At 42.1% G+C, this 23,825-nt stretch overlaps 1 protein-coding gene across 3 annotated transcripts in view; it reads left to right on the forward strand.

The window, feature by feature from the left end:
- The window catches only part of LOC309851550 (multidrug and toxin extrusion protein 2-like), a 67,210-nt gene extending 44,062 nt beyond the window's left edge, over positions 1-23,148 (forward strand). For 2 of the 3 annotated variants that reach the window (XM_082706919.1, XM_082706920.1), the window contains 7 exons: positions 5,470-5,578; positions 6,148-6,223; positions 13,873-13,942; positions 15,269-15,401; positions 20,629-20,723; positions 22,168-22,222; positions 22,516-23,148. In XM_082706919.1, the coding sequence (XP_082563045.1) occupies positions 5,470-5,578; positions 6,148-6,223; positions 13,873-13,942; positions 15,269-15,401; positions 20,629-20,723; positions 22,168-22,222; positions 22,516-22,754 (777 nt within the window). In that variant the 3' untranslated portion in view covers positions 22,755-23,148. The remainder of the gene's footprint in view (positions 1-5,469; positions 5,579-6,147; positions 6,224-13,872; positions 13,943-15,268; positions 15,402-20,628; positions 20,724-22,167; positions 22,223-22,515) is intronic. The other variant, XM_082706921.1, reaches the window with a different exon arrangement.
- Positions 23,149-23,825: the final 677 nt, after the last annotated feature.

Below are 23,825 nucleotides of genomic sequence, written 5' to 3' on the forward strand. Positions count from 1 at the left end.
GATTAAAAAGTGGGCCAAGGACTTGAATAGATAATTCTGGAAGGAAGATGTACAATAAACACATGAAAAAATGCCCAACATCAATAATCGTTAGGAAATACTTACAAAAAACTACATTTGGATACCGTCTCATACCCATGAGGGCTACTATTTTAAAAAAAACAAAAAACAAAAAACAAAGAAACTAACAGGGCTTGCTGAGGGTACGGAAGAATTGGGACCCTTGTGTGCCATTGGTAGGAATGTAAAATGGTGTATACTACTATGGGAAGAAAACGTGGCAGTTCTTCAAAAAATTAAATGTATCCTATGATCCTGCAATGTCACTTTGGGGTACACAGAAAAAGAAAGCAAGAAGCTAGCTGCACACCCATGGACACAGCAGCATTATTCCCATGAGCCAAGGGTCGCAGTGACCCAGATGTCACTTTGGGGTACACAGAAAAAGAAAGCAAGAAGCTAGCTGCACACCCATGGACACAGCAGCATTATTCCCATGAGCCAAGGGTCGCAGTGACCCAGATGTCCACGACAGATGAATGGATATGCAGAACACGATATAGACATACATCGGAGTAGGATTCCGCCTTAAAAAGGAAGGAGGGGCGCCTGGGTTGCTCAGTGGGTTTAGCCGAGGCCTTCCGCTCAGGTCATGATCTCAGGGTCCTGAGATTGAGTCCCGCATTGGGCTCTCTGCTCGGCAGGGAGCCTGCTTCCCTCTCACTCTCTCTGCCTGCCTCTCTGCCTACTTGTGATCTCTCTCTGTCAAAATAAATAAATAAAATCTTAAAAAAAATTTAAAACGGAAGAGGGTCTGACATCTGCTACAACATGGATGAATCCTGAGTACACTATGCTAAGGGAAACAAGCCAGTACCCAAAAGACAAAATTCAGACATTTATTTAATACTACAGTATTCTCCCTGTCAAATAAATAAAATCTTTTAAAAAATGTTTTATTATAAAACCAATTCATACTTAAGCAGCACATAATGTGCTCACATAGTTTTGGGTGTCACAAACTAAAAATAAATTTGCTTCCTCCTTTTGAAGCCAGTTCCCCAGGGGTGGCCACTTGAGAACCCTTGCTGGTTTTATTTCAGATGATTGAGCCCAGAGCTTTATTCCTACATTTCCCATCACCGCTGACTCCCTGTTAGGACGAGGATTGCCACTCACTTTCCACAACATCTCCCTCTACCTTGAGGTGCTGGTTATTTCTGCTTCTCTTAGTGGTTACTGTTGTGACCCACAATGGTAAAGATAGACCTCTATTCCCTGATCCCACACCTTCGTAGACTTAACCTCCGAGATGAGGAACGTTGTGTCCTTGTTTCTTTACATCTTTCTTCCCGGTTTCCTCCCAAATCTGATAAGATATTAACAACAGCCACATGATGTGAGCCAGGCACTATTCCAGACACTTCGCAGAGTAGCCCATGGGGTCCTGTGTGAGGGATTTCCTGCTATTTCCCACTGACCTCCCAGCAAAGGAACTGGGATCCAGAGACGGGGATTGGTCCAAGTTCAGGGAAGCAACTGGCTGAGATCGGATCCCAGAGGCCTCCCTTCAGAGTTCAAGTTCTTCTTCTTTTTTTTTTCTTTTTAGGATTTTATTTATTTGACAGAGATCTCAAGTATGCAGAGAGGCAGGCAGAGAGAGGGGGGAAAGCAGGCTCCCTGCTGAGCAGAGAGTCCGATGCGGGACTCGATCTCAGGACGCTGACCTGAGCCGAAGGCAGCGGCTTAACCCACTGAGCCACTCAGGCGCCCGGAAAGTTCAAGTTCTTAATCATGGTGTCATACTGCCTCTCAGCCGTCCTTGTCTTTATTTTGTAAAGGCTATAACCTTTGAATTGTGTTCTCTAATCACTGTCGTCTCGTTCATGTTTTAGAGCATGTCTGAAAATCTGGAAACCACGTAACACTAGTGACCAGATGGTATCAGGAGTTTTTGGTGTAGAATTATGTGCAGACCCAAGTGATAGTGTGCTCTGGATGGGAAGGAAATATCCCAGTACATACCAGATTCCCATTGGAAAGAGACTGGTACAAGTGAAAGGTGATGTGTGTTATTTTTTTCTTGCTTTCATCAGTTTATCAAAATAATGTATTCTAGCTTGCTTCCTATTTACAGTATGACTTTTTTCTACGGCCCTTTGTTAAGTTTTGGAGGACTTTTCATAGCATTTCTTTATTTCTTGTTGTCAGCAGAGTATAGCCTCACTAAGGTCACACAGTGTTTGACTGGACTGTTGGGTGTGATTCCCTTTTCTTCTTGAAGATTTTAGGGCTCTTTGATTCCCTGGTTTAATTTGTATCCCTGAGTTCTAGACTTCTTCCTGGGGTGCCCCACGGCTGTCATGCCATAATTATTTCTCACTGGCCTCATGAATTAAATCGACAGTTTCTGGGATCTTGCTTCTTCTATTTTATTATATTCCTTTAGAAAAATATTTGGGTTATCAGGGCACCTGAGTGCCTCAGTTTAAACATCTGACTCTTGATTTCAGCTGAGGACATAATCTCAGGGTGGTGACATCAGACCCCACATGGGGCTCTATCCTGAGCACGGGTCCTACTCAGGATTCTCTCTTTCCCTCTCCCACTGCCTCACCCCACCCTCTTAAAAAATTTGGATTATTAGTCAAAAACTTTTCCCTAAGATTATATGGAAGGTAAGCTGTGAGCCATGCATGTTTGAAAGAACCTTTATTTACTCCGTATATGTGTTCAGTAACTTGGCTGAGTATAGATTTGTAGGTTTAAAGCAAGCTTTCCTCAGAATTTTTAAGATATTACTGTGTGTTTATCTGGCATTGAGTTCCTAGTGTGAAGTCCGATATTAATCTGGTTCTTTTTTTTTTTAAAGATTTTATTTATTTATTTGACAGAGAGAGATTACAAGTAGGCAGAGAGGCAGGCAGAGAGAGAGGAGGAAGCTGGCTCCCTGCCGAGCAGAGAGCCCAATGCGGGACTCGATCCCAGGACCCTGAGATCATGACCTGAGCCGAAGGCAGCAGCTTAACCCACTGAGCCACCCAGGCGCCCAATCTGGTTCTTATTCCTTTGTGATGACATGGTTTTTCTCTTTGAAAGTTATTACATTTATTTTCTTTGTCCATGCACTTTGTGAACTTTCTCAAGTATGCTTTTCTGTGAAGGTACTACTTTGCTTATACTGCTTCTGGGGGCTTGGTATATCCTTTCTGACTGAAGACTTCTGTTTTCCCCTTACTCTGAGAAGTTTTTAAAAATATTATTCCTTCCCCCTTTTCTGTACCTTTTTTCTATTCTTGTTAATTTCCACTTAGGTGGAAGTTGACCTCTAGTATCGAACTTGGGTATTTCTTTTTTCATCCATTAAAAAAGAACTTTGTGTTTTTGCTATTAAATGTTTTCACTTTTGTTTTTAATTTCCAATATCCCTTTCTTTTTCTCTTATGGTCCCTTCTTTCTGGGAACCTGTTCTTGTTTTATGCTGTATTATCTGTTAGAAATCTAATGTACTAAGTTGAACGATCAAACATTCTCTTCCATGCTTTCAATCACCTCATTGTTACCTCTTAGCTCAGTTGGCCTTTTATTTATCTTGGTTTTTGGGGGGATATGTTCTTCGGTTTTCCCCAAAGATCCCTTGATCTTTATTGGTCCCTCTGTATTGACGAAAGAATGAACACATTGATTTATAAAATAAATGGCTGGCATGGCTTTTCTGACCTTGTCGTTTGGGAATTTTTCTCCAACAGACCTTTCCCCTGAGTGGGAAGCACCCGGAAGAAGCCTAGCACAAAGCTGGTATCTGTCAAGTGACACCTTCATTTTAGGGTTTGTGGGTGAGGAACAGGGAGCGGGCAGTCTGCCCTCCTCATCCACAGCTCCTCCGCACCGTCCTCAAGACAGAATCCAAGAAGGGCTTGGTTCTGAGGTGCTCACACCACACAGGGAGCTAACCACCACCCCCAACTTGGCTTTTCTATGTTAGCCTAGTCTGTCTGTCTGCAGTGAGTCTAAGGGAGGATGAGGCAGGCAGTGGGGTCTGACTCTGCTGTTTGCAGCGAGTCCCCCTGAGCAGTGCTCACTGCTGCCTTGTGGATGGACTTGAAGTTTCGAGCCTCCTTAGACTGTGTGGGGAAGAGCGGGCAGGCCTCTGCCTGTTCATCTTCTGGACTGTGGCTTCCTGTGGTTCTACCCCAGGGTTATGACATGTGCCTTCTGTCTTCCAGAAGCTGGTCTGCTCTCTTATTCTTGGTGATGTGAATGAATGTCTTTTCTGTTCAGCGTCTTTACTGGTATTTTATTTTATTTTTTAAAGATTTTACTTATTTATTTGACAGAGATCACAAGTAGGCAGAGAGGCAGGCAGAGAGAGGTGGGGGGAAGCAGGTTCCCTGCTGAACAGAGAGCACAATGTGGGGCTCGATCCCAGGACCCTGAGATCATGACCTGAGTGGAAGGCAGAGGCTTTAACCCACTGAGCCACTCAGGCACCCCTTTATTGGTATTTTAACAGTACTGGGGAGCCAAGACAGTTAAGGATGAAAGACAGTCACTCATCTTGAACCGGAGGATATTAGGCATATTCTGACATGCAAGTCTTATAATGTTTGTGGGTTTTTTGTTTTGTTTTGTTTTTACCAATTCAAGCTGGCTTCTCCAAACAGTGACAATAACTTACAGGTTATTGCTGTGAGGATGCTTGCAGGGAGGATGCTGTTTCTAGTGGGAATGAGAGGTTAAATATGATGCCGAAATTTTCAGCAGACATGATAGCTAAAACCCATTTTCTATACCAACACTACCTGAACAGCTCCTGAGGGCAACACTGTGTTACAGAGTAATAATAATACGAAGTCAAAAGGATGACCCTGAAGGTTGAATAATGGTCTGTTCAAGAAGCAAGGAAGCTTATAGCTTCAGATTGCCATTATGAATGATGGAAAGTAAAATTTTGGTATTTTGAAGGGACATTGGTCAGTGTCCCAGATAATTAGCCGTTTGGGCTGTTGGAGGTGATGGACTCACCGAGTCCGAGTCTGTCAGCATTGATCAGTTCCTATAGTGTGCCAGGCCTTGTTCTAAGTGCTTTTTCACAGGGTTCATTCGATTTTTACAGATTATTTATTTGTACTACATTAAGTCTTCTCTTGTTGAATGTAGCTAGATTGAATTGAGTCTTGATGGTATGTGTCCAGCCCTCAAGTCCCGCTGCATTAAGGGATTCTGCCCTGGTGGACTTGATCCAGGGGGCAGTTGGGGGAGCAACTAGATTGTTCCAGCAACGAAGAGGTTGGGTGTGAGGGGGACTGGGCAGTTTGGTTATGCTCCCATGGCTTGGATGTAATAGAGCCAGTTCTAGAACACAGATTACTCTCTCTCTTGGGTTCCAGTGTGGTTGGACTCCGGGGCCCTAATATTCTAAGTCTCAGGCCCCCTGACCTCTTACGATTTGTGATTGTTTCTTCTCAGCTGCCCCTTGGCTTTGGTGTGGCGGCCAGTGTCCGCGTGGGCAATGCCCTGGGCGCGGGCAATGCTGAGCAGGCCCGTCACTCCAGCGTCACCGTTGTCCTCTGTGCCGGTGAGTCCAAGCACTGCCTCCCTCCGGCGCCCTCCTGGGTGTTGTCAGTTAACGCTCAAACATCGTAACTTCTCTTGGGGATCGATTTACCCGTATAAACTCAACTGAAGTATTCCTCAAGCTCTTTCAAGTTTACCCAGTTAAATGAAAGTTCTCCTTATGATTTCCTGTCCTTTGGTACCAACGACATAATGTTACGCTTGGTACTGCTGAAGAATTTACCAGTTATCACCGGTAGGGTGGTTTTCTGACCAAAGTCTGGGTGACCGCTTCTCCGTGTTCCTGGATCCCGGCCTCCTCTAGTGGCTTTAACGTTATGGCATCTGACCAGTTAGAGAAGATTCTAGTTGGCCTGGCCTCTTACTGACGTCTTTCCTGTGAATCTGCCTTTGAAAAAGCAGTCAGAGTTGTTTGACCACCTTGGATCTTTTCACAGACAGGAAGAAGAAACTCTTCAAACTATCACATTTCCTAAATCCTTGACACAACCATCTCCTGAGGGTCCAGATCTAGGATTTATTACCCTTGGGGGAAGTTTCACTTCTGGTTGCTTCTTCTGTATCTTCCAGGCGTTTGCGCACTCGTGGTGGGCGTTTTACTCGCAGCTTTGAAGGATGTGGTTGCCTACATATTTACCAGTGACAGGTGTGTACTTGTCTTCTTGAGAAATGTTTTCTGTTTTATGCTTGCTTGATTTTTTTTTTCCCCAGTGTACTTTCCTGGTTCTAAGAGGTGAGTACTGTTCTCCCTCAACAGGAAAATCCGCAGTATAGCCCGGAGTGAGAGCCACGGTTACTAAATTTGGATGAATCTGGGTGAAGGAAGCCCATGGTAATCACTCCCCATTCCTCCAAGACCCTGTTTCTTCAGTTATCGAGCCTGAGTGGGGTTTCTCTTGTGTTCAGTGCTGGTTTGGCTCAGAGACACCCAGAAAAAGTACATGGGGCGTCTTCATCCCCGGAAGCGCACCCCCTGCCCAAGGCAGAGCACACAGATACCATGCACGCCTGAATCCAAAAGGCAGAATTTGCATAGATCACTAAATCAAACTTAGGTTGAATTTTACAGTATTTTCTGTAATGACATGTTTGCACAATTATTTTGATATAATGAAGGGTTGTTTGAATCAACCAGATCCTCTGTATGATAGGGCTTCAGTAATTTGCACTGGTTGCCTCAGATTAGTTCTCTGAAGAAATTCAGTTTTACTGCTTCCAAGTGTGCTCTCTTATTTTCATTTTCTTGGTTTGTTTTATTTAATTTTTAAATATTTTATTTATTTATTTTGAGAGAGAGCGTGAGAGAGAGCACAGGCAGAGGGTAGGGCAGGGACAGAGGGAGAAAATGAGCAGAGAGCCTGATGCAGGACTCGATTCCGGGACCCTGGGATCATGACCTGAGCAGAAAGCGGACATTTAACCAACCTAGCCACCCAGGCGTCCTGAAGTATTCTTATAAAATTTTAGGACTGGGGTACCTGGGTGGCTCAGTGGGTTAAACTTCTGCCTTTGGCTCGGGATCAAGCCCCGCACTGGGCTCTCTGCTCGGCGGGTAGCCTGCTTCCCTATCTCTCTCTCTCTGCCTCTCTGCCTGCTTGTGATCTCTCTTTCTTTCTGTCAAATAAATAAATAAAATCTTAAAAAAAATCTTAGGACTGAGGACTGAGGGTCACTCTCCTGCTTTAAATAACTAAAAAACTGGGCAAAGTATATATATTTTCAAATGGTTCTCAGATGTTGGACAACAGGCAGCACAGAATAGTAATTCCTGAGAGAAGAAACAAAGAGAACCCTATGACTGCTCCAGCTTACCCCAAGGGAATTTCCAGGCCACAGCCCCGAAGGGGAGGGAACCTGGCAAAGCCCCTCCCTCTCCCAGACTGAAGGAATGGAGTACGAGTTTTGGGAGGCCACATGACTAGAGCAGAGTGCCAGAGGGGAGAGAGCTTCCAGAGAGAGCTGTGGAGAACTACAGCGGGTCACCTTTGTGTCTTCAGCTAATCGCCGAGCTGCGCACTCACGTGAGGTTGTGACTGAGGCTAAGAGAAAATCTTCTGAACGTCGAAGGCAAAACAACCCCTGTGACTCATGAAGGGCCGAGAAGAATTTGTGCTCCCACCAGCCAGAGCAAGCAAACCTCATCACACGGGACAACTGGTGGAGTTCTCATACGGATCTTGCCTTGACAGTGGAGGAGAATTAGCCCTAGGAGGAAGGCTGGCCTGGTGCCACCCAACTAAACTTAAAGGCAAACCTTACAGGATCAAACTATCTTCAAGAAATTTAACCACGTCCCAGAACTTAACTGCATCACGCCTCAGGAGTATTTAAACTAGTACAAGACTAGGTTGTACCCAAGAAACTCAAACTTACAAAGCATCTGTATCCAGTCAAAAGTGATGAGGCGTACAAAAAAGCAAGAAACCGAAATCCTTAATGAGAAGACACACCAATCAAGGAAACCAACCCAGGGATGAAATGGGTGATACATACAGTTAGTGCCCAGGGATACTAAAAGTTTTTGTAACCCTGTTTTGTATTTTCAAGAAGTTGGAGGAAAACATGAGCATGTTAACGTAATTCATCAAGGATTTTTAAAACAAGCTGAATTTACAGAGCTGGGAAAAAAAAGACGAAAATAGATTGGATGAGATAATAGCAGAGTGGACACTGTAGAAGAGAAGTGAACTTGAAGATAGAGAGATAGCACATATCCTCCATGAAATGGGGAGAGAAGTAAGTCTAGAAAAACACGAATGGAGCATCAGTGAGCCATAAATGACCTAAATATAACTAGAGTTCTCAAAGCAGAGGAGAGACAACTGGGGACTGATAAAAACACTGGAAGAAATAATGACAAAAAACTTTCCAAATTTAGTAAATTTTAGGATTAAAGGCATCTAAAAGGCTATTTGATAGAATCACTCACCTGACATTGGGATTCCAACAAAAGATCCTCACCAAGTGGTCCAGCTTACATTTTTATAACCTCAGCAACAAGGAACTTGCTGTCTCCTAAGGCAGCTTTGGTTCTCAGGACACCCTTCTTATTTTGAGCTGAAACTTACCCTTCCCCACTGTTAACTGTCACCAGTTACTCCAGTTCTCTGCTTGTGAGAATCTAAATCTATCTCCGAGTTAACGGCCCTACAGCTGTTTGAAGGAGGCTTTCATGATCTGCAGTCTTCTCCATGGCAGACATGTATAATTCCTCCAGCCATTTCTTATGGAATGTTATTTTGAGTCCCGCCATCTTGAATTCACACACACCTGAAGACCGTGCTCTTGGTCACCACCAATTTAGAGCAGAACTTTTCCCATTCTATCTCATTCTAACTGACGGACTGCTAGAGAAGTATTGAGTTTTTGGTGGCTACATTACACTGTGTTGAGCTGATTGCCAGTGTGCCCCTAATCAGCCCCAACATTTCCACTCACCCTTCATGTGGTTGTCGTCTTGGGCCCAGGTGCAACGTCCTACGTTTGTCCCTATTGATCGTTATTATTTTTTGACTCATCATGGCATTTTTGGTTCCCAGTTCTGTCAGTGACAGTATTTCCCATCTTTTTCAGCTTCTGGCATCTGAACATGTGATATATACTTTTATATTTCCATTTTCTCCTCTTTTACGTACAACTCTGGCATCTTCATTATAGTCTTCCTCTTTAGCCCAAAGTCCTGCCAGCATTGTGGGTGAACTTAGCATCCATGTGGATGAGCCATCATTGTCCGACCCTCACTCTAATGCCCTAGTCCTCAACTCAGTAACCTTCTCTACCCTACTCTAGTCATACTCTCCCATGGGCATACTTTGGACTTTGTCATTACATAGAACTGTCCCATCTCCAGTCCTGCAATTGGTTACAACCCCAGTCCTTCCAACCTACTTTTAAGAGGGTTCATCAAACGTGTGGCCCTCCAGTGTGTTGATACCTTTGACCTTGCATTTATTTTCAATCCATCATGACCTTCCTACCTTTACTTCTCTACTTAGATAACTTAGATGCCATTACTTTAGTAACTCTCTTGCTAGTAATTTAAATTCCTTTGACCCACCCTGGAAGAATCCAGTTGCAAATTTTCTATAGCAGTAACTGATCATTTTGGAAAAGTCATACAAGAGGATGCATCAGTTCCACTAGAAACTTAAGACCACCAACCACAAGTAGACCCTCAGCACAGTCTATCTTGCATTTCTTTGATCATTTCACTGTCCGTCCCTACAGTCTGTAGTAGACCTTGTCTACATTCCTCAAACAATTGATCCCTCCTTACCACCCTTGGCTGTCACTCTCAGCAAATGAGCTTGCCTTTACTTTGAGTTTATCCTGTTTGGTTTTTTTTTGTTGAGTTCTTGATGTGTAGATTCATATCTTATATAAAAGTTTTTAGCTATTCTGTTTTCAAAAAAAATTTTTTTTTCTCCTCACCTTCTGGAACTACCATCATGTGTGTGTTCGTACACTTGGTGTTCCAATGGGTCTCTGCATCTCTGTTCATTTTTCTTCATTTATTTGTCTTTCTATTCTTCAGACAGAATAATCTCAATGATCCTATCTTCAGTTCACTGATTCTTCCTTCTGCCAGCTCAGATCTACTGTTGAGGCTATCTACTGAATTTTTCATTTAAGTTTTTATACTTTACTTTTTTTTTTAAAGATTATTTATTTATTTATTTATTTGAGAGAGAGAAAGAGAGAGAGAGAGAGAGAGAGAGCATGAGAAGAGAGAGGTCAGCGGGAGAAGCAGACTCCCCACAGAGCTGGGATCCCGATGCAGGACTCGATCCTGAGACTCCAGATTCATGACCTGAACCGAAGACAGTCACCCAACCAACTGAGCCACCCAGGTGCCCCATAAGTTTTTGTACTTTTCAACTCCATGGTTTTTAATGTCTGTCTCTTCATTGATGGTATCTACTAGATGAGATATTATTCTCATGCTTTCCTTTAGTTCTTTAAATACAGTTGTTTAAAACTCCATGAAAATATTTAAAATTTGCTGATTTAAGGGGTTTTTTTCTAAGTGAATTCAAAGCCTGGGCTTCCTCAGAGACAAGTTTTATTAATTGCTTTCCCCCCTCTGTATATTGGCCCTACTTTCTTATTTCTTTACATTACTCATGTTTTCATTGAAAACTTGACACTTTTTATATTATAATGTGGCAGTTCTGGAAACCAGACCTCCCCTTCCCCAAGGTTTTTTGTTTTTGCTATTTGCTGTTGTTTGCTTAGTGACTTATGAACTAGTTTGGTAACGTCTGTATTTTTGGTCAAGCAAGTATGGTCGTTAAAGTCTCTGGCGTATGATCAGCTACTTATTGGACAAAGATCTCCTTAGATACTTACAGCCCAGACATGGCCTACTCGTTGTTGAGGGGCCCTCTATGCATGGGTCAGGACATATCTTCAACACTTAGGCCAATACAACTTGGGCTTAACCCCTCATTTCCTGCTTGTGCAAGGCTCAAGCTCAGCCAGAGGCTAGAGCCTTGGTCTTATCTGAGCATGTGCACAATCATAAGCATGCTTCTGACCTTCTAGATTCCCAGGAATATATCAGAGCTTTCAAAGCCACTGCTGCTATCTCATTGCCCAGACTTTCCTACCAAGCTTCTTGGTTAGTCTGTTGTTTGTGCCAGCTCTTAACTGTTGCTTCAGGCAGCAGGAGCTAAAACATTTACTTGGAGAGACTTTTGGCAAACATCTCTCAGAGATCAGCATTAGCACTGGGTGAGTTTGAGTCAACTGAAAGAAAGAGCCTTTCAAGTAGGATCTTCTAAAGAACAACTAGACAGGTTGGTCTATCTGCAAAACAGCTCTTCTTTGAGAATGAAGCTTTGAAAAAGTTCAACTCATTCTTCCTTCTCCAGTCTTGTAAATATGGGCTGTTATTTTTCAAGCTTACAGCTGAGTTGGCAGCAGGGGATGGTACTAAAGTTAGTTAAAACATCACAAAGCTCACCGTTCTTGCCAAGATTCATCAGCTATTTTTGAAGAAGCACTTCCCAGGTCACTGAAAGCCTTTGGTTAATTTCCAGCGTTCTGAAAAAATTGATTCTGACAATATTTGCTAGTGTTTGACAATTTATCTTTAACCTGTGAATGGGCCCCTCTTTTGTATGTTTGTTATATTTTTGTTGAAATTATATTTTGAATATTGTAATGAGATAATTCTGGAAATCGGGTTCTCCTCTTTCCTTAGGCATTGCTGTTCTTGCTTGTTCTTATTGCTGTTCCGCAGTTGTCCATTTGTATAGTGATTTTCCAAACCACTTTTTACAAAGACTGTTTTCCCGGTCATGTGTGGTATCTTATCGCCTCAGTCATCCATTGGCCTGACCGATTTCCTTAAATGTCTTATTCCAATGAGAAAAGAAATATGTTTTAAAAATTCTATCTCTCTAAATGATTTGACAGGCGCTGCGTGGGAAGCCACTTCAGCCCAGAGGTGTTGAGACAGTGACCAGCTTCTCTGCCAGTTCTGTAGTGGACTGGCAAGGAGTGCAAAACACACAACTCTGATTTTTGGAGGAAAAGATCCTTATTGTCCAACATGCCACCAGTTGTCCCCATCAGGAATGCAGGGAGCCATCCCTATAGCTGTCTGTTACGGGACCAGGGACTGGGAAATGGTAGCTACTCGTAAAACACCAAAATTCATGGATATTTACTAGGCTCTTTGTTCATCAGGCATTCTTGCTGCAAGTTTTCAGCTAGACTCCAGAGTTCTGAAAATGGTTGGTTTTGGTATTTCTTGCCAGTTCAAGAATTGTTCTGATAACAGGAATGATTCTTGGAGCTTCCTATTCCACCATCTACCATGATATCATCTGGATATAGACTTTTTGTACTAATCTGACTCTTACTCTTTTGAAGGAGGATTTTTTTTTTCTGGAAATCTCTCAGTCTTTTTCTCCTTGGATGTACTTAAGTATAGGTGAATCTTTTTTCTTTTATTCAGCATGGACTTTATAAACATTCAGTCTGAAGTACTGGATTTTTCTTTAGTTCTGGGAAATTTCTATAAATGGTAGAACTTATGGATTAATCTGAATCTCCTCTTTTCTCTTGTTTTCTATCTCTGTGTTTTGGCATGTTTCCTCAGCTTTATCTTTGAAATTGAAATTTAGAGTTTATCCATGTCTATTCCATTATCTGGTCCTTAAATAGAATGTTTTCTTTTACTGTTCATCTTTCTCATTACATTTTTTCCCCCATTTGCTCCTTTTTTTCCATGCGTTCTGTGTTTGCTAAAGAAATGTCAGCTCTTGGGACACCTGGGTGGCTCAGTGGGTTAAGTCTCTGCCTTCAGCTCAGGTCATGATCTCAGGGTTCTGGGATCGGGCCCCGCATCAGGCTGTCTGCTCAGTGGGGAGCCTGCTTCCCCCTTTCTTTCTTCCTGCCTCTCTGCCTACTTGTTATTTCTCTATCAAATAAATAAATAAAATTAAAAAAAAAAAAGAAATGTCAGCTCTTCGTATCAGCTATTCTGAACCCTCATTTTGGTCTTTCCTTTTTTGTTGTGAATTTTCTTCATTGTCTGGTGAACACTGGGTTAATGTCTGTGTTTGAATAAAAGACCACATTGTCATTTTGATTAGTAAAGATCGTGTACACAGGAGGTCACTTTGTAATCCTATGGGTCTATTCCAAAGAGGTCGCTCCTGATGAGAGGTCAGACCGCAGGCCATAGTGATGGTACCTGTTGACCTCCAGTCTTCCCATTTAGGGTGAATGGTAGGGAAGCAGGAGAGCATGATAGCCTGTCTCATGTATTGCAACCTCACTGGTCCCGTTGTGCACGATCTTAGTCACCTCCAACTCTGCTATATGTCTCTCCAAAATCTCAGCACCACCCTCCCTGTAGTCCCTCCCCAAGCCAATCTCCCACCATAATCAGACTTCAGAGGACCCATGAGGAGGCACATGTTTCCTATATGAACACTGACTTTCCACTCTACAGTTTTGAGGAAGACTCTCATTCACAGAGGAAGATTACTATACATAGGCTGAAACCTTTTTTTCCAACCTGCACGCTTTTACACTCATAAACAAAACTTTAACAATTATCCTCTGTAGCGGCAGCCTAGACCTTGTCACTTTTATCCTAAATTCTAACTTATAAAACTTATGTTAGTGAGGCTTTATTGTGTACTTGTTTTGTCCAATAGAAAAGTAGTGTTTTCACTGAATTACCTGATTAATTTGTTAGGTTCTTCAGCTCCGTGGTTAATTAGTACTCGGCTTATGTGTGATCTTTGGGTCACTGACTACTTTCTTTTTTTCCAACAGAGATATTATTTACCTTGTGAGCCAAGTGATGCCGATTTTCGCTCCCTTTCATCTATTTGATGCACTCGCAGTGAGTACTTGGAGTGATTTAACTCTAATACACAAAGCAAAATGTGTTTTGTGTTTCTAACTTTTGAAATTAAACATCTCTGATATCATCTTTGAGAAGAGAGACCTCTTGCTTCAGGCATTCTTAGCCATTTGCGGGAAAGACAGGGTACCCTAGCGTAGCATCTCAAGGTAGAAGAAACCAGAGTTACCCAACCTCTTCTTTGTCTGGGGGCTAAATGCCCATGTGACATCTGAGTCATCTGATTCTGCTGTATTGGCCAGGGTGATTCTGCTGTATTGGCCAAGGCAGGCCAGGCCACCTTTGGGTTCATTCTGACCACTAAAAAGTCCTTTCCCAGGCTGATTTGCTAGATATGTAGGTATTTGAAGACCCTGCTTCTGTACCCCAGAATGATGCCTTGAGGCTTACTCCCAGTTTCAGCAATTAGCCCTCATGAGATGATTTCTAGGTACATTGGCCATCTTGCTTTTCCCCCCAGGGAATTTCCTCTGTTTGTTCACATCCCTCTGAAGATGTGGTACTCATATTGAGCACTGGCTGTGTTAAGAATAATGTGGAAGAGAGCAGGACGATCGTCACTACTCTGGTTCTGGGCATTTTTGAAGTGCATGGTCACATTAATATTTTTCAGCCATGATATCAGACTGGTTTCTGCTGAGATACCCATCAACGAACCTCTACATTTTTTAACATATGCTTAAAAAAAAAAAGATTTATTCATGGGGTGCCTGGGTGTCTCAGCTGGTTAAGCTTCTGCTTTTGGCTCAGGTCATGATCCCATGGTCCTGGGATGGAGCCCCACCTCAGGCTCCCTGCTCCCTGCTTCTCCCTCTCCCTCGGCCTGTCTCCCCTGCTTGTGCCCTCTCTTCTCTCTCTGAAATAAGTTAAGATCTTTTTAAAAAGATTATTTGTTTATTTGGTGGGGAAGGGCAGAGGGAGAGAGAAACTTAAGCGGACTCCATGCCGAGGGTGGAGCATGATGCAGGGCTCTATCCCGCAACCCTGCGATCATGACCTGAGCCTAAATAAGAGTCCAGCGTTTAACCGAATGAGCCACCCAGGCACGCCACAAAATATTTTAAAATAGAGATTTAAATAATGTTACCTGGTGGGTTTCTAATGAAAGTTGCTGTAGTACATTGTTGTTAACGTAACCTCAAAAGCGTAACCTTTTTCTCTATCTCTTACATAATGTTCAGTTCTTGTTTTCAGATGGAGCTGTTTGACTATATCCAAACTTGTGATATATTAATGTAGTATTCCAAACTTGATGTGATGACAGGTAAATGATTGCAGTGTTGGTTTTGGTATTCCTCTCTTTAGGGCACCTGCGGGGGAGTCCTTCGAGGTACAGGGAAACAAAAGATCGGTGCTATCTTGAATGCCGTTGGTTATTATGTTTTCGGTTTTCCTATTGGAATATCTTTGATGTTTGCTGCTAAACTTGGGATAATAGGTATGTTTTTGATTCTTCAGTGATCAACCTCAAGTCTTATCTGTCTTATTAAGAAAAACTGCTTGAGATACAAAGAAGCCTTATTTTCCTGTGTACAACACTGGAAATGCAGTCTTGAACAAAGTAGACATGATCTGTGCCCTCAGGATGAGGCCAGGATTAATTAATTACCCAGTTCAGTACAGCATTTGGGTTCAGTACAGCAGGAGATAAGACCTTGGCCCTGTGAGCACCTATCATAAGTTGGAGTACAGAGTTACCAGAAGGAACTTACCTAAGGTAGTCCTGCATTAGCCTCAGACCTGAAACATGATGAATTACCTAGGTGAAGCGAACACCATTTATTGAAAAACATTCTTTCCCCACTGAATGATCTTGGCACACTTGTTGAAAATTAGTTGGCCATAGATGTATGAGCTTATTTCTGGACTCTCTCTTCTACTCCACTGGTGTCTATGTCTGGCTTGTACCAGCACCACTCTGTTTTGATTACTGTAGCTGCAAAATAATTTTTGAGATCAAGGAGTGTAAGCCTTCCAGCTGTATTCTTTTTAAATTTTGTTTTGGCTATTTGAGGATTCTTGAAATTCCATATGAATTTGAGGGTCAGGTTTTCCATTTTTGCACCAAAAAAATTAGAATTTTTATCTAGATTGAATCTGTACATTGCTTAGGAGAAAATAATGGAATCTTAACAATAATAAGTCCTCCAATCCATGAACACAGAATGTCTTTCCATTTATTTAGGTCTTTAACTTCTTCCAGTCAATGTTTTGTAATTTTCCATGTTATCCATTTCCTTGGTTAGATTTATTCCTAGATATTTTATTCTTTTGGATACAATTGTGAATAGAATTATTTTCTTAATTTCCTTTTCAGACTGTTATGGCATATTAAAATACAACTGATTTTTGTGTGTTGATCTAAGTTTATGGAATTTATTAGCTGTAGTATTTTTTAATGTGTAGATTTTTAAAAAGATTTTCTATATATAGGATCATGTCATATGTAATTAGAAATAATTTTTCTCCATTTCTAATTTTTTACATTTTATTTTATCAAGATAAGTGTCCTCTTTAATCCCCATCACCTAGTTCCCTCTTTCCCCCAATATCCCCCATCTTAGTTCTTTTAGTTAAGGGTTACTTTCTTAGTTTGTCTCTCTTTTTTTTCCTTTGCTTCTTTGTTTTGTTTCTTAAGTTCCACATTTGAGTGAAACCATATGGTATTTGTTTTTGACTGACTTATCTTGCTTTGCATTAATTACTCTAGCTCTATCCATGCTGTTGCAAATGGCAAGATTTCATTCTTTTTAATGACTGAATCATTTTCCGTTGCATATATGGACCACATTTTCCTTATCCATCCAGCTATTGATGGACACTGGGTTGCTTCCATATCTTGGTTATTATCGACAATGCTGTAATAAATATAGGGATGAATGTATATGTATATGTATTTATCCATCTATCTATATATATCTTTTTGAAATAGTATTTTCATTTCCTTTGGGTAAATATCCAGAAGCAGGATTGTTGGATCATGTCGTAGTTCTACTTTTATTTCTTTTTTTTTTTTTTAAAGATTTTATTTATTTATTCAACAGAGAGAGACAGAGGGATCATGAGTAGGCAGAGCAGCAGGCAGAGAAAGAGGTGAGGGGGAGCAGGCTCCCCACTGAGCAGAGAGCCTGACGCGGGGCTCCATCCCAGGACCCTGAGATCACGACCTGGGCCCAAGGCAGAGGCTCAACCCACTGAGACACCCATGCGCCCCTCCTTTAATTTCTTTGAGGAACCTTCATACTATTTCCCTAAGTGGCTACACACATCCACATTCCCATCCACAGAGTATGAGGTTCCCCCTTTTTTTATTTAAGATTTGTATTTATTTATTTGAGACTGAAAAAGAGAGTGCGTGCATGAGTAGGGGAAGGGGCAGAGGGAAAGGGAGAAGCAGGCACCTCGCTGAGCAGGAAGCCTGATGTGGGGCTTGATTCTGGACCCTGGGATCACAACCTGAGCCAAAAGCAGGTGCTTAACTGACTGAGCCACCCAGGTTCCTCAAGGTTCTCTTTTCTTCATATCTTTGAAAACCCTTTTTATTTCTTGTCTTTCTTGTACTAGCCACTCTCACTGGTGTGAGGTGATATCTGATAACTTTGATTTGCATTTCCCTGTTGATTAGTGATATTTTCACATGTCTGTTAGCCATCTGTAAATCTTTGGAAAAAATGTTGATTTAGGTTCTCTGACCATTTCTTAATCAGATTGTTTTTTGGAGTTGAGTTATATGACTTCTTTTTATATATATTTTGGGTATTAACCCCTCATCAGATACATCATTTGCAAATATCTTCTCCCAGTCTCCCAAAGGTAGATTGCCTATTTGGCTTTTTGATGGTTTCCTTTGCTGTGTGAAAGCTTTTTATTTTGGTGTAGTCCCAATAGTTTTTTGTTTTTGTTTTCCTTGCCTGAGGAGATACATCCATAAATATGTCTAAGAGATTACTGCTTATGTTTTCTTTTGGGAGTTTTATGGTTTGGGGGTTTCACATTTAGGTCTGTACTCCATTTTAAGTTAATTTTTGTATATGGTATAAAAAAGTGGTTTAGTTTCATTCTTTTTCATGTGGCTATACAGTTTCCCCAACACCATTTTTTAAAAGATTTTATTTATTTATATATTTGACAGACAGAGATCACAAGTAGGCAGAGAGGCAGGCAGAGAGAGAGAGAAAGAGAGAGAGAGAGAGGAGGAAGCAGGCTTCCTGCTGAGCAGAAAGCCTGATGTGGGACTCGATTCCAGGACCCTGGGATTATGACCCAAGCAGAGGCTTAACCCACTGAGCCACCCAAGTGCCCTGAATTTTATTTTTTTAGTGAAAAAATAGTCTAATTAGAGGACTTACTAAATGCTGTAGAATGTAGTCAAGTAGGTTTAGTTCTGCATCCAATCAGTACGTTTTTCCATGTAAAAATTTTGAATCTACCCCAGTTCTCTGTGAAATTTTAATCTTGCAGTTGTCGTAAGAGCCTTCCTGTGTCCACATAGACAGGTGCTTAGTTTCTTACCTTGACTTTTTAGGAAACATTACTTGGTGGCCTAAAGAATAACTATCTTCAATGTCATCTCTCTTCTCATGCCTGGGGGCCTTTGTGTGGCTGATTAATGTCAAGCTGGGCTTTGTCATTCTCTGTTTGGGACACACACCTGCCAAATGTTTATTACTGTCTCGTAGTGCTACCAAACACTGCCCTAAACCCCTGGGATATACTGTTTACCTAAATTGGGAGAGCCCCTGTCCTCCTCAATAAGCTGCTAGGGTTTTATAATTCTCCTTCACTTAAAAAAACCCAAAACGCTAAAACCTCTCTCTTAGTAGAATCTAATGCTTCCTTAGAATAAGCAGATTTCCCTCTCTTTGTTCACTAAGAGGCTTTTTACCATTGTACTTAGTAGGTGTTCAGATTTGTTCAAAAGTCCTTTTAAATTATTAAAATTTTACTTTAATGGTATGGAAATTTGGGGAAATGCTTAAACACACAGAAAATTAAATTATCTTTAGTTACCCTACTGAGCTAGAACAGCAGAGGCATTCAATGTATTTTATGCTAGTCTTTTTTCTATTATTCACAGATGTAGGGTTATACTAACTATATAATTTCCTCCCATTCGATGTTAAAGACATGGTTTTTAATACCTCTACATTACTCCCTTGTATCATTTCTTCAGTGCTTCCCTGACAGTGGACATTTAAATTGCTTCTCGTTATTTATGTATTTTTTAAGATTTTATTTATTTGACAGAGAGGGACAGAGAGAACAGCAGAGGGAGCTACAGAGAGAGAGGGAGAAGCAGGCTCCCCGCTGAGCAGGGAGCCTGCTTCTCCCTCCTCTGCAGCACCCTGCTTGTGCGCTCTCTCTGCCAAATAAATAAAATATTAAATAAGTAAGTAAATAAATAAATAAATTGCTTCTCTTTATAAATAAGATTGTGCTGAGCCTCCCAGGTGTGTGAATCACTAAGTTCCCTGACTCTTCCCTCAGGATGGATTCCTAGAAATAGAATCACTCCCTCAAAGGGATGTCAGTCCACCTGCTTCTGAACGGAAGAGAAGTTTTGTTTAATTCTGAGGAGTTTGCTTAAATTCCAGTTTTGTTTCATTATGAGGAATCCACATCGGACTGGCGTCCATGTGCCTTTGCCAGTGTGGCACCCCGGACGTGGAATGAATGAATGTACTAATTGGCAATCTCTGACAGATTCCATCTCTCACCAAAGCAGCCAGCTTTGTAGCGGAACTATTGACATACAAGTGGATATTTTATATCCACTTTGGTATGTAATGGACATTTAACTAGCTTAAATAGTTTCATAGGTGAATAGGCATTGTTTTCATCTTTTTCTTTTTTTTGAAAGGATCCATTTATATTCTCAGTAGACTTGTCCACACGACAGTTGGTTTCCCCCTGGGCCTGTGCCTTCTCCTGCCTCTACCGGCCGGGCCTGTCCTGGAGCTGTCACAGCCACTTCCCCTCCCCCCCATAGTGAGAGCTGCTGCCCTTCTCGTGGACTCTGGGCTGTGGGTCACTGTTGCGGCGCTCTGTTCAGTGGTTTCCGTGGCCCTTCTCACCCTTCCAGCCGGCACATTTGCAGCCTTGCCTGTTTTCTGTCTCCCCTAGTAGTATGTAAGCTCTAGGAGGGCCCAGATCTCGCCAGCCTGTCCCACAATGTGTGGCCAGTCCTCAAAACCCGACCTGCCACAAAGCAGCCAGTACATATTTGTTAAATCAGCGTATAAGCAGCCAACAGTTCTGTGTTGTTTGGACTGTTTATTGCCAGAGTGACTGCCGTGATCGATCAGTGTAAACTTGAGTGCCAGTCTATACTTCTGTAAATTTTTAAGGTAGTTATTTTATTTTATTTTTTAAAGATTTTATTTATTTATTTATTTATTTGACAGAGAGAGAGATCACAAGTAGGCAGAGAGGCAGGCAGAGAGAGAGGGGAGAAGCAGGCTTCCCACCAAGCAGAGGGCCCGATGCAGGGCTCGATCCCAGGACCCTGAGATCATGACCTGAGGCGAAGGCAGAGGCTTTAACCCACTGAGCCATCCAAGCACCACAGGAAGTTATTTTAGCTGAAGTTGTCTTGGAAGAATGTGAACGATGACAGAACATCATGGAAGAACACCTAAGCCATGATTCTCATCCTGTATCCATAGGTCTCTGGTCTGGATTGATCATCTGTGTTTTCTTTCAAGCCCTTTTCTATCTGGTGCTCATCTGCAGGACGAATTGGAAGAGAGCTGCCGAGCAGGTAATAGCATCTTCTAGAAGGGTGGCTCTTTCTCGGTCCCGTGGCTCTGTGAGGAACCTGAAGGTCAAATGCTAAGGTGGCCATTGGCAGCATGACTGCTTCATTTCATGGCAATTGTCTAATGTGAGTTCGGGGTAGAAAGACAGCACGTTTCAGCATGTTTTCTTCTTTGTTCCATGAGTTCAGTATCTACTTACTAGGGTTCAACAACAAATGAGGAATTAGCTTAGAAAATATTTTTCCGTTTTAGTATAATAATAGTAGTTTTTTAATCCTGATTATACAGACTTATCTGTGTTTAGACCTCTGTCTTTTTATTTTTATTTTTTTAATTTGACAGAGAGAGAGAGATCACAAGGAGTCAGAGGCAGGCAGAGAGAGGAAGAAGCAGGCTCTCCGCCAACCAGAGAGCCTGATGCGGGACTCAATCCTAGGACCCTGGGATCAAGACCCGAGCCGAAGGCAGAGGCTTTAACCCACTGAGCCACCCAGGCGCCCCTAGGCCTCTTTTTAGAAACATTTTTGGTTCACATTTTCCTAAAAGGCAGCGTGCTGAGGATCTGTGATCAGTGAGGAATGCTTGGGGGAAGAGCCATAACCTCCGGGTAGAGGAACGGGATCTCGACTGTATGGGCCTCTCTGGGTGTGACTTGTAAGCTGTGTTTATTGTCAAGATGAGATGGATGACAGGTTGGGGTAGGGGATGTGTTACTGATAGGGAGACAGGGGCTGAATTTAGTGCACAAAGCACCCCTGCTTCAATTTTGTGTCCTGTCCCCCGGGTTCACATGCCTTGGTTTTCCTACTTGTGATGTATGGCATCTTTCCTACCTTAGTGTGACGAATGGAAGGAGGAAGTAGTACTGGACATTCAGCTAGGCCATAAACCGTCCTTTATATGATAACACCATTCGTCTTTAGACTTTATTTCTTATAGCAGGGCTTAGGAACACTGAAATGTGCAGTGCAAGAAAAATATGAAATTTGCAACTACAGGCACAAGTTGCCTTTTACATTATGATTGTGAGCTGAGCACTGGGGAGAATAGTGGTTGTCCATTACATCTATGTGTCCATCACATTCTATGGTCATTGGTGTTTTCAGGACCAGAAAGGACGGTGCTAGATGTTAGAGCTCTTTTTTTTTTTTTTTTAAAGATTATTTATCTGAGAGAGAGAGCAGGAGAGGAGCACGAGCAGGGGGAGGGGCAGAGGGAGAAGCAGACTCCCCACTGGGTAGCAAGCCCACTGCGGGACTCCATCCCAGGACCCCAGGATCATGCCCTGAGCCGTGGGCAGATGCTTAACCGACTGAGCCACCCGGGTGCCCCGATGTTAGAGCTCATTAGGAGTGGTTCCATCGGTAGCTCAGGTGAAATTTTAACAAGAGAATACTCGCCCAACTTGATGTACACTTCATTGGCTTCTGTGACGCTTGTTTTCAGGCACAGGTCCGAGCTGGGCTGAAGGGGATCAAAGAGACCACGCGGTCACCAGCAGGTAACAGAGCACAGTCTAGTGGCCTTGATCTGCTTCATGAGGCCAAAACTTAGTGTAGCCACAGTTAATTAGTTATGAGATCCTGCTCTCTTGCGTAATAATCTTGTCCCTGCCCTACTAATTGGGAGATCAACACTGGGTTCTCCTGTGAAATGTTCTCAATGTAGTTTCACATAATACCAGCCAATAATTGATGGTCATTGCTGAGCGTGTCCTTAGGGAACTTCCCATAATAGCTCTTTACTGAACCCTGTACATAAGGGTATATATACGCCACTGTCCTCTGCCATCAGATCTACCTGTCTTGGAGAAAGAAGTAACTGATGGAGTAGTTCTGCCTGAGGTCCTCACACCCGAGAGCCAGACCTTCCAACTAATGGTCCTAGACGAAAGCAGCCAGTACACCGTTTCGACCATCGGGGATGTCCTGACAGGAAGACAGTTGATTTTCTATCGTGGAATAGCTCTAGCTGTCGCTGTCGCCGTTCTTTTAGCAGGCATTTTAGTAAGGGTCTTCAATGACCGTGGCTAAAATAGAAGCATTAGCACCAGCCCACAGACTAGACATGATCGTTCCATGCCGTCTTAGTTGTCCCAAGAATCTGCACTGTCTTCGTGGAGATCAAGGCCAGAGGTGGAATTCTAAGTTTCTCCCAGATGTTAACTATATCATGTAAACTATATCATTGTAAATCTGTAAATTTGATTGTCCCTGCTGGAAGTGTTCTGTGCTCTTATGTTGAATGTCTTCCCTCTTTCAGGAAAGTTCATTGCCCTGTAAAACTGATTGCTGAACCAGCTTTGTTTGTATTTCTCTGTTAGTGTATTTACTTTTACCAGTAGGTATGTATTAAGTGCCTGTTCAAGTCCTATCTCAGGTATGGCCATACAAGCTTTTATAAAATTAAACACCTTAAAACTGAAAATGCGTGCTAATGATATTTGAGGCTATAAAAGCTATCGAAATGCTAACTTTTAGTTTTGGACCTTCAAACACATTTTTGTGGCAACTGTTGTATTAAAGAATCAATCTGTGTTGTCTTCTGCTGCTTAGCTCCCCAAATGTGGCCCTCTCCCAGCAGGGTTTTAAAGCCTTTATGGGGAGTTTGAGCAATCCAAATAGAGAATACTAAAAACAAACAAACAAACAAACCCTAATATTGGGGATCCCCTCCACAAAGCCTACCAAGTGACTTGTGTCCCCATTGGCTTTTCATCTCTTTCTCAGAAATGAGAACAAGCCTAGGATGACCAGACAGCTGTGAAAAAACAGTAATACAAGAAGGCAACTGAAAAGAAACCGAGACTTTATAGGATAAAGAGGACTTACATCCTCAAAGGGATAACCCCAAATACTACAACCATGATCTATAATAGGAAGCTCTAGAATGAAACATTCAGGAAAACCTTGGAGCTAAAATTCACATAACATAAAATTAACCAGTTGAAGTGTATAATTCAGTAGCATTTTGTACATTTAGTACATTTGTGATTTTGTTGTTTGTTTTTAAACTATCGTTTTTTTTTAGTTTTTTTTTTTAAGATTTTTTATTTATTTGTCAGAGAGAGAGAGAGAGAGGGAGAGAGAGCGACCACAGGCAGA

This window comes from Mustela nivalis (assembly GCF_964662115.1).
Source record: "Mustela nivalis genome assembly, chromosome: 17".
Lineage (NCBI taxonomy): Eukaryota > Metazoa > Chordata > Mammalia > Carnivora > Mustelidae > Mustela > Mustela nivalis.